Consider the following 11,617-nt stretch of genomic DNA (forward strand, 5'->3'; position numbering starts at 1 on the left):
TCAAAAAGTTTTGATTTGCATTTTATTGAGTCAAATAAGTATTTGACCCCTTTGCAAAACATGACTTAGTACTTGGTGGCAAAACCCTTGTTGGCAAGCACAGAGGTCAGATGTTTCTTGTAGTTGGCCACCAGGTTTGCACACATCTCAGGAGGGATTTTGTCCCATTTCTCTTTGCAGATCCTCTCCAAGTCATTAAGGTTTCGAGGCTGACATTTGGCAACTCGAACCTTTAGCTCCCTCCACAGAGTTTCTATGGGATTAAGGTCTGGAAACTGGCTAGGCCACTCCAGGACCTTAATGTGCTTCTTCTTGAGCCACTCCTTTGTTGCCTTGGCCGTGTGTTTTGGGTCATTGTCATGCTGGAACACCCACCCATGACCCATTTTCAATGCCCTGGCTGGCTTCATGCCCTGGCCCTGACGGTACATGGCCTTGTCCATCCTCCCTTTGATACGGTGCAGTTGTCCTGTCCCCTTAGCAGAAAAACACCGCCAAAGCATAATGTTTCCACCTCCATGTTTGACGGTGGGGATGGTGTTCTTGGGGTCATAGGCAGCATTCCTTCTCCTCCAAACACGGCGAGTTGAGTTGATGCCAAAGAGGTGGTTAGGGGCTGTGCCCGAAGCATAAATACATCTTCAGAATGGCAAGGAAAACAAATAACGATTGCTAACGGTTGCCTGTTACATTACAGTACATAACATTTCACTTACCACATAAACAGAGTAAGGAGAGATGACTGAGGACGATGGTGAATGATTTGCAGATCCTGAGCACCACTGACAATTTAATCTTGTAAAATGTGTGGTAAGTAACGCTCCATAGTATAAACAGATTACCTGCAATCATGAATCTCGAAAATGAAAGTGAAACTAAAAAGCAATTAAGGAGCAGCGGGCCGGGCCGCCACTACTTAGGCTAATGTACATAACGGAAACCCTGATTAATCCTCTGTTTACTGATGTCGCCTTTCGTAGAGACAGTGGGGGGGACGGATCAGGTCACTATGAATATGGGGGTTGGTTATGTCCCCCGTCCCTAGTGCCATCTGCGCGCCTGCTTGTAGCCCATTCCAGCCTTATGTAGGTATACAATCTTGCCCCTGACATCCTTGAACAGGAATCTGATTGATTGATTGCTTTTGTGGACAGGTTGTCGTTTATACAGGTAACAAACTGAGATTAGGGGCACTCCCTTTAAGAGAGTGCTCCTAATCTCAGCTCCTTACCTGTATAAAAGACACCTGGGAGCCAGAAATCTTGATTGATAGGGGATCAAATACTTATTTCACTCATTAAAATGCAAATCAATTTATAACTTTTTTGAAATGCGTTTTTCTGGATTTTTTTTTTTTTTGTTATTCTGTCTCTCACTGTTCAAATAAACCTACCATTAAAATGATAGACTAATCATATCTTTGTCAGTGGGCAAACGTACAAAACCAGCAGGGGATCAAATTATTTTTCCCCACTTTATTTTATTGCTCAGCGGTTGCTCTTTCTAACCTCAGGAGACTTGATTCTTATGTATTTATCAGTTTAGTCTCAACAGTGTTTCAGAGGTTTCTCCTAAAAACCCTTATGAGACACAACTGAGAGATGAGAAAGTTCTGAAAGAAAGGAATCCAAAATGACAATGGGAGAGAAACGTGTGAGAAACATGGTAGATCTCTTTATTGTCTTGCTGTAATCTCTTGCAAAACTCCATTATAAAAACATTTTACTACTCAGAGGTTGCTTTTTCATTGCAATGGGATTTTTCACCTTTAATGGTCAGGACAGTAGGAGTAGAGACAGGAAACATTTGGACAGCTGAGAATTAAATGAGCAGGAAAGTACCTTTAGCTGGGATTCGAACCCATGCTGTCTGAGGTGCAGTTGTGTTTCACATCGATGCTGCCCAGAAGGCTATGGCCAGGGCCGGATTTACCTCTTATCGTGACATAGGCAAAACAATATTTTGGGCCCCCCTTCCTTATTAATAGGCCTATATAATATTAGAGTTTCTAGCTAAGGAGAAAAATCTGAGCACAGTGTGTGATGTTGTTGAGATCTCTTCTAAAGCTTTAAAGGAGACAAATGTGAGACCACCAGAGCCTTAAGCTAAGGACAAAAATCTGAGCACAGTGTGCGAAGCTGTTGAGATCAATTCTAAAACTTTAAAGGAGACCATTGTGAGAGTGGAGTTTTTGTCTCAGGAGACAAGTTTGAGAAGCAGGAGACTCAAGCAAAAATCTCCATTCAATCTTTTAAAGTAACCTAATTTCTCTCTAGTAGAAATATTTGAGATAAAGAGATCTCACTTTTGATTTTTCTTTCCTATGGGTAGGCCTGTTACATTCTTATTTTTATTAGGCCTATTTTTATTATTATTGATTATGAAGTTACTTTTATTATTAAATTAAAATTCAAATTAATTTCACACGCAATATTAGGCTACCGCATAACCGACACGCTGTAAGGATAAGATTAGGCCATTTACTCCTCAATTAAAATGTTTTTAAAAAGGTATTTTAAAACAGGTCTATTATACAATGAATTATATGCCTATAATTAAAATGTTAACACTGCAGTCATCAATAAAAATCAATGAAATAAAAAGCTTTAGCCTATTTCAAGCACCGACTTTCAAAACAACCTGTTTAACATGAAATAAGTTTCTTCTCATTTTTTTTTTCACTATGTAAGGGCCACAAGAGAAATATTAAGGGAATAAATTAAAACAGTTGGCTACTGTATATACCGTTATCAGCATATGTTGAAGTAGATTTGTCTCTCGTCATCTCTGAGAGAATATGCGGTGTCAGATGCCGAAAGCTCCGTCATTCTGAGATTTCTCTGGATTTCCTCGGTCTCTTCACAATATTATGTATGGAAGATGGTGAAATACCTAAATTCTTTGCAATTTTGCATTGAGAAATGTGATTTTTGATTTGTCTGACAATTCTCTCATTAAATTTGGCACAAAGTAATGAGCCATGACCATCTTTGCTGGCAAAGATTGAGTTACTCCTTTTACAACCAATCAAAATACTTTGATCTATTGCCATTCACCTGCTTACTGTGAACTGTTTCAAAACTTGGATAATCCGTAATCTTTTCACTTTGATTATGCATCTGTCCAAACTTTTTGGAGTGTGTTGCAGCCATCAAAATCAAAATGTATTTATATTTACAAGATACGTTTAAGCTGGTCAGTGAAAACATTGTAAACACTTCTTTGTATTTTTACAAAGTTAAATAAAGGTTTAAAAAATTAACAAATCACAGATTCTTGATTTTATTGTATTGCGTTTTACAAAACATTCCAACTTTTCTGAAATTTCGGTTGTAAATCCATCTCTGTTTCATTGAGGAAAGATACCTCAGTTACATGAAGCAAGAGAAATACATGGGAAATCTTCCAAAGTATCTTAGCAGATAACACATTTCTCCTTAATTGTAGGCTATATGTAGGCCCCTTGATACTTACTGTCCAGAAATTTCGAGGATTACCATATTACTTTCACTAAACTGAAATGTAGAAAGCACAACAAAAATGAAAGCATTTAGAATAATAAACTTTAGTAGATTCACTCAGTTGTTTTAGACAGCCAAAAGGGTTTCAGCAAAACATTTAGGTTTGTATGTGAACACAACCATTCAATGTGTTTAACTATTTCAGTAAATGAACATGACATTATGATGAGTCTGGTGTGTAAGAATGTGGTCTCTACAACCACCATGTTTTGAAATTGTTCTTTTGAAGGTGTTCAGCAGGTTCAGATTTAGGTGTGGTGTTTATTGTGTTCACATGCTTTTGGGCATAATGTATTTTTAAGTATGGCGTCAGCATGAGGGAAAGGTTGGGTATAATGGTACAAATTCCCTTGTCACAGCTTAGTTGCAAAATAAAGATGAGTGCAGGATCTAAATGCAATAATTTGTATTTCACGAGTTCGCACTTACATATAATATAACACACACACACACTGTCGTTCAAAAGATTTGTAATATTTTTGAATGTAATTTATTTCAGTGTTGCAAATCAGAATTTTTATCAGCCTGTAGGCCAGTGTCACATAATCCTTCAGAAATCATAACATGTTGATTTATTATCAATGCTTTTTAGCTTTTTATTCATCAAAGAATCCTGAACAAAATGTCACAGGTTCCAAAAAATATTGAGCAGCAAAACTGTTTCCAACACTGGTAATAAATCAATATATTAGAATGATTTCTGAAGGATCATATGACTATAAAAACTGACATAACAGCTGATTATATTATATTTTAAAGTATATTAATTATATTTTAAAGTATATTAATTATATATATATATATATATATATATATATATATATATATATATATATATATACACACACACACAGTGTTGGGGGTAACGCGAGTTACGTAATCAGATTACTTTTTTTCAAGTAACTAGTAAAGTAACGCATTACTTTTTTAATTTACATAAAAATTTCTGAGTTACTTTTTCAAAAAAGTAACGCCAGTTACTTTGTTTTCCCATTTATTGACTGACAAGTCTCCTGTCCCCATGTTGGGAGAAATTGGAAGTACAGAGGCGTGAACATGATGTTACTGTAGTTCTAGACTAAATGCGAATGTGCATTAATTCATCTCACTGGCAAAAAAACAGATTCAGTATTCATTAAAATGAATTAAAACAGTGAAATGCAAATTCAGAATATGACGCAAACCTGCAATAATTAAATATGTTAAATAACACAAATGTATCTAATCCCATTTTATTAACCAATGTCTTTGCTGCTGACCTTTGATGATCCAGTTCAACCATACTAATAAGCAAAAATGACTTTAGATAAACTAACAATTGTGCTTCATTGTTTTTTAGTGTTGAGGAGTGTTGAACCTTCTTCTCCTGGTTTTAGGTCTCTCCAGAGATGCTCAATCGGGTTTAAGTCAGGGCTCTGGCTGGGCCATTCAAGAACAGTCACGGAGTTGTTGTGAAGCCACTCCTTCGTTATTTTAGCTGTGTGCTTAGGGTCATTGTCTTGTTGGAAGGTAAACCTTTGGCCCAGTCTGAGGTCCTGAGCACTCTGGAGAAGGTTTTCGTCCAGGATATCCCTGTACTTGGCCGCATTCATCTTTCCCTCGAATGCAACCAGTCGTCCTGTCCCTGCAGCTGAAAAACACCCCCACAGCATGATGCTGCCACCACCATGCTTCACTGTTGGGACTGTATTGGACAGGTGATGAGCAGTGCCTGGTTTTCTCCACACAAACCGCTTAGAATTAAGGCCAAAAAGTTCTATCTTGGTCTCATCAGACCAGATAATCTTATTTCTCACCATCTTGGAGTCCTCCATGCGGGCTTTCATGCGTCTTGCACTGAGGAGAGGCTTCCGTCGGGCCACTCTGCCATAAAGCCCCGACTGGTGGAGGGCTGCAGTGATGTTTGACTTTCTACAACTTTCTCCCATCTCCCGACTGCATCTCTGGAGCTCAGCCACAGTGATCTTTGGGTTCTTCTTTACCTCTCTCACCAAGGCTCTTCTCCCCCAATAGCTCAGTTTGGCCGGACGGCCAGCTCTAGGAAGGGTTCTGGTCGTCCCAAACGTCTTCCATTTAAGGATTATGGAGGCCACTGTGCTCTTAGGAACCTTAAGTGCAGCAGAAGTTTTTTTGTAACCTTGGCCAGATCTGTGCCTTGCCACAATTCTGTCTCTGAGCTCTTCAGGCAGTTCCTTTGACCTCATGATTCTCATTTGCTCTGACATGCACTGTGAGCTGTAAGGTCTTATATAGACAGGTGTGTGGCTTTCCTAATCAAGTCCAATCAGTATAATCAAACACAGCTGGACTCAAATGAAGGTGTAGAACCATCTCAAGGAAGATCAGAAGAAATGGACAGCACCTGAGTTAAATATATGAGTGTCACAGCAAAGGGTTTGAATACTTAGGACCATGTGATATTTCAGTTTTTCTTTTTTAATAAATCTGCAAAAATGTCAACAATTCTGTTTTTCTGTCAGTATGGGGTGCTGTGTGTACATTAATGAGGAAAAAAAATGAACTTAAATTATTTTAGCAAATGGCTGCAATATAACAAAGAGTGAAAAATTTAAGGGGGTCTGAATACTTTCCGTACCCACTGTATTTATCATGTCTGTGAGGCATGTATGCGCTGAGTTTCGGTTTGTTTTTGTGAAGAGCTCCTGTTCATACTTTCCGTACCCACTGTATATATATATATATATATATATATATATATATATATATACATAACATAACCTCTGACACGGAGAAGAGTGAAAAGGTGTTTGATTAAAATCAGTCGTTGTAAAGTCCCCTTAAACAGTCACTAATTTTACGGATAAAAACTCACCTTTGATAATCAAAATGATGTACTTAAAGGGGTCATATGATGCGATTTCAAGTTTTCCTTTCTCTTTGGAGTGTTACAAGCTGTTCGTGCATAGATGAGATCCCTAAAGATGCAAAGACTAAAGTCTCAAACCCAAAGAGATATTCTTTATAAAATTTAAGACTCGTCCACGCCCTCCTAAAATGGCTCATTCAAACACGTCTATGGATGTGGAAATATTTGCGTAATGCCGCCCAAATTTGCACGCAAAGAAAAAAGGTGTGGGTTTCAGTATCTGCAGTAGTGTTGATGCAGCCATGTCAGGGAGACACTGTGTGTTTCTATGCGAAAACAAAATAATCTGCAGTCTGGCGCTTCTGAATCAGTGACTGTAAGTATGTTTTGTTATTAGTTCAAGTATTTGCTATTGACTGTTCAAATGCAGAGTTTTGTGCGTAACGCATCGTGTGTGTATGTGTGAGGGGAACAGGGTCACATCATAGCGGAGTGTACAGCCCATCAGAAATCGTCTTAACCGCAGATTGTGTTCTGCAAATACATAAGAGCATCATCACTGTGTCTGTCATGCGACTCTGTTCCCCTTTCGGGCTTGAACTAGTGATGGGTCGTTCTTGAACTATTCGTTCATTTTGAACGAATCTTTAATGTGACTCGGGAAGAACGAGTCGTCTCGGGGAGTGATTCGTCCAGTCGAGCATGCGCAAAATCCTATAGGTTCTGCACTGAATTAGTTCACCTGTTTCGAGTCTTCGAGTTTTTCGAGTCGTTCGTTCATCACGTGACAGCCCCATACGTGTAACCTATGCAGTCTGAGCCGGAAAGAGAATTGATTAGTTCATCTCTTGAGTCAACGGAAAAAGTTAATCAGAAATATACATTTACACACAAACTGACAACCAAACGCAACTTTCAGATGCCATCTTTATTTTTTAGCTCAACTGTCACTGAATGGAACGCACAGGATTGTAGGATACCAAAAGCAGCAAAGGATACATCTATGCTGCCTTCAAAAATCGATCAGATGAAGGTATCTCATGAGACAGGAAGTGAAACTAACTTTGGATTCGGACGTGCCTTGATGCCTTCCTACCTTGGAATGTGTCCTCCAAAGGCAGCATTTTTAAATTTTCGTGTGCAGCTTTCGGGTTTGAGTTGTTCATTTATCACGTGACAGCCCCATAAGCTTTCCCTATGCAGTCTGAGGGAAAAAGACTTAGTAATAATAATAATAACAACAACCAATTCTTTAGTTTATTACCTTTGTTACCACATTCAGTGTTATGAAAAAGAACCATCATGACAGAAATTCACACATTTATAAACTGTAGGAAATAAAAAGCTACAATTTGAGACCAGAAACGCATCACGCAACTGTAAGAGTAAATAATAATAATAATAATAATAAACTATGCACCCGTTTGTAAGGAAGGTTGTAAATTAACTAATTTCTCTATCCAGTACTGTCACATCACGTGACAAAAGAACGAACAACTCGAAAGACTCGAGAGATGAACTAATCAATTCTCTTTCCGGCTCTGACTGCATAGGTTTAGCTCATGTTCACGTGATGAACAAACGACTCAAACCCCAAGACTTGTCAGATAAGAGGTGAGGTGAACTAATATAGACTAAATACCCAGGTAAACAATTAATTAATTTTTTTCTGTTTCTTATACCATTTTTGTATTGTTTGTAGTGTGATCAACGTTTGCATAAGTAGTAGATGTGTTAGGGAAGTAGCACATTACATTTTAATTATATTTTTCTAAAATGAACGAAATGACTCGAAAAAAGATTCGTTCATTTTGCTGAATGAGACTCAAAGGTCCAAGTCAGTAAAATGCCCACCCCCCCTCCTCGTTGGATGTTGTAAGGCTTAGATTGTCATAGATTGTCATATATTGTCAGTGTAATGTCAGTAAACGTGATTCCTGTGTTCCTACGTGTGTTCATCATTAAAGACTGTTGTTTGAAGTATTCCTCGTCTCCTCGTTTCCCTGGCTCCTACGACACGTGACAGGCGAACACTCAGGTCTACGCAGAAACCAAACAAAAAAGATGGCTCTGAAGACAAGAAGACGCTGTGCAGTGCCAAGCTGTGGAAAAACAGTCTTTGCATTGCCTTCCTTCTGATCCCAAAGTTAGGAAAGAGTGAATAAACTTTATTTTGAATGAAGATACAGACTGCGTCATTAAGAACTTGGTCCTTTGTTCACTTCATTTTATTGCGGATTCGTTTACAAAGAAGGCACAATTCGACGCAGATTTTCAAAAACTAAAAGACAATGCTGTGACGACTATGTTGGATGTTGCAGTACAAGTGTAACTGTTTTTATTACATGGTCACTATTGCTATGCCTTCTTTTACAGATCTTTTGATATGTATTTTAGTTATGCGTTTTTGACCTAAATCACAGCAGCGCCCATCTATGAGGAATGTTGTCAAACATACACTTCGCCATTTACTTCCGAGTCTACAATCCGACTCTCCTATTCAAATGAGCGTTCTGATGAGGGGGGGTTAAAAACAGGACAGAAAATAGCTTATTACTTATAAATTGTTTTTTGATGCAAAAATCTTGATAACATTATAAGTGGACCTCAGATAACGGTACAAATAATAATAAAAACAAAAAACAAAGGCAGTTCATGATCCCTTTAATACATTAACATATAAAAATACACCATAATTCTGTAGTTTTTGGGTGTTTCATGTCAACAAATGGGAAGGTGTTACTTTGGTACAAAAGATCATCTGCTTCCACCTGCTGATAAATAATGCTAAATGCAGATTTACACTTTACAGTACCTGTTACTACATTTAGCAACAGATCTGGGATTTATGCATTGAGTAAATATTCATCAGTTTCGTGTAGGCCATGTTTACCATAAGTAATTATGTTCTAAATATCATCAGCATTATACATCAACCAATGACCACCCTGGGGTGCATTTTCCAAAAGCATCGTTAGCCACCTATGGTTACAAGCTCCACTGCAATCTATTGGTAACTACAGAACCATAGTTGCCATAGTAACCATAGTTGCTTTCAAGAAACACACTCATGCTCAATTAAAAACATATTGTTTTACTACAAACCTTTTTTTTTTTAGTTCAGCTGTTATCAAAAATAAACCCAAAAACGAGTGTACAGTACAGGTAATATTTTATTTCATAAAATGCATATATATGTTTTTCAGTTCATCACATAAGAAATATATTATAGAGAGAATACAATCTATATATTCAGTACAGTGTGTCTGATTGTAGAATGTGAAGAGCTGCTGGATTCAGTGCAGCAGGATGAAGGAGAGCAGAGAACAGCAGAGGAACAGGAAGCTCTGAGTGACGCTCTGAGCACTGTTACACAGGTTCCTTGAACAACATGAGATGCCCTGAACATTAGGAATCAAAGATGCAGCATCACAAATGGCTTTAGAGACACAGCCTTTTACACCCAGTGACTGGTCTCCAAAAGTCCCTTATGAAAAGAAAACACAGATAGAGTTAGTGTATTTAAGCTGTATCAAATGCATAAGCATAAAAGAGACAAAAATGATAACTTTATTCATCTTCTTTTACCAGATTCTCACCTGTTGCTTTAAAGCAGTGGTCTTCACTCCCTGAACAGGCCATTATGCTTGAGCACCCCTGTGCATCACAAGTGTAACACGTCTTTCCATTGGGAGAATTACTGCTAGGATCTACAAATATGAAGAAAATATATGTGCTTCCTTTACATGGTTCTGGTCTTATTGTGCACACAACATCATTTGCTCAATGTACCAAAAATTGCTTTGCCTGTAAAGGAACTTTCCTTTTCGGCTGAAGTCACAATCCAAGATAGAAAATGAAAGTACATTACCTGGAGAATCTTGGGCGTTACACAGGTCTGTGCTACAGCAGTAAGAAGACAATTTTATATTGCCGAGGTTGATGGAGCCACTTGGGCAGGTAGCTGGAGCACAACTTTTAACCGTTACTAAAGAGGAACTGACACCTAATGCACCTAAAAAACATGAATAATACAAGAATGATCATTTTGACTGCATGTCATTTTGATTGAATATATTTAGAAATCTGATAAAGTAGAACGTTTTCATGATGTAGCTGAATCGGAGCTGCAAAGCAGAAAGAAAAGACAAAACTTTGTAATGTAAAACTTTGCAACTTTGGAACTACTTGTGAATTCAGTGGTTTGAGAGCACACCGTCCAGCCAATTAGAATAGACTATTTAGACAGACATGGTATAATTTAGAAGAATAATTTGAGAAAAATCAAAATTCGTTTTGGTAATTTATATTGAACATTCTATGCATGCAGTTATAAATTCTGTCCAGAAAATATATAGATATTCAACCTCATTAACAGTAAGTCTTTCACAGTATAAGTGAGATATATAGCAGCATCTTCATTCTCCATCAGTCAATTATAACAATATATTTCAGTCCATCATTCTGGACTTACTAGCATATGCTGTTGCTGCGAAGCAGTTGTTGGAAAGTCCATCAGGACATGGTATCTGGTCACAAGCGTTCGACACACCTGGGCACTGATTACAGATGAGAGAATGTCCTTTAATAATAAAAGAGAGAGACAGTGAGAGAGACATTAGTGATATGTATTTGAATACAGATTCAAGCTGTTTGTATTTACCTGCAGTGAAAAAAACGAACAGAAGAAAAACTGAGATTTGCAGATCCATCTGTGATCAGGATATGAATGAGATGATGTGCTTGTTGCAGGGCTAATTTTATAGCTTATCAGAAGGGGTGGGTCTTCATGAGAAAAAGAAAGTTTAACAGAAAGACATTTTCATAAAAACCACAGATATTAAATAACCTACTTGCTAATTTTAATGGAGGGTCTAAAAGTATAAAAATAGATGTTATTCTTTGTAAAAATGTATTCTTAGAAGAACATTCTGTCATCGTTTACTCACCTTTGTGTTATTCCAAGCCTGTATGACTTATGTAGATATTTTGAAAAATATCTGTTTCCAGGCTTCATCTGAATATGGAAGCTCAGTCAGTTTGCTCACCTTCATTTTGGTCCAAACCTGTGACTTTATTTCTTCTGCGGATCACGACATGTATTTTGTCTCAGTGTTTTTTATTTGTTTGTTTTTTGTACAGTAAAAATCAATGTTTTAATGTTATTTCAACCCAGTGGCCATTTGTAATATCTTTTTTTGTATGTTCTGCAGAAGAAATTAAGTCATCTAGGTTTGGAACGAGATGAGGTTAGATCAGGTTGGTAATT

General features: G+C 37.6%; 1 protein-coding gene across 1 annotated transcript; it reads right to left on the reverse strand.

Moving 5' to 3' along the window:
• Positions 1–9,604: 9,604 nt before the first annotated feature.
• On the reverse strand, positions 9,605–11,112 carry LOC131528246 (urokinase plasminogen activator surface receptor-like). The gene is made up of 5 exons (XM_058757273.1): positions 11,012–11,112; positions 10,823–10,930; positions 10,220–10,363; positions 9,948–10,058; positions 9,605–9,835 (listed from the first exon to the last, which is right to left on the reverse strand). The coding sequence occupies exons 1-5, from the start codon at positions 11,058–11,060 to the stop codon at positions 9,645–9,647; spliced, it is 603 nt and encodes a 200-aa protein (XP_058613256.1). The 5' UTR covers positions 11,061–11,112; the 3' UTR covers positions 9,605–9,644.
• Positions 11,113–11,617: the final 505 nt, after the last annotated feature.

Source organism: Onychostoma macrolepis, chromosome 21 (assembly GCF_012432095.1).
Source record: "Onychostoma macrolepis isolate SWU-2019 chromosome 21, ASM1243209v1, whole genome shotgun sequence".
NCBI lineage: Eukaryota > Metazoa > Chordata > Actinopteri > Cypriniformes > Cyprinidae > Onychostoma > Onychostoma macrolepis.

Excerpts from the sequence above, each read along its gene's own strand:
- LOC131528246 (XM_058757273.1), bottom strand. The coding sequence starts at position 11,060 with ATGGATCTGCAAATCTCAGTTTTTCTTCTGTTCGTTTTTTTCACTGCA. Across the intron at positions 10,059-10,219 it reads TAACGCCCAAGATTCTCCAG|ATCCTAGCAGTAATTCTCCC; the intron begins GTAATGTACTTT and ends TCATATTTGTAG. Across the intron at positions 9,836-9,947 it reads CCACTGCTTTAAAGCAACAG|GGACTTTTGGAGACCAGTCA; the intron begins GTGAGAATCTGG and ends TCTTTTCATAAG.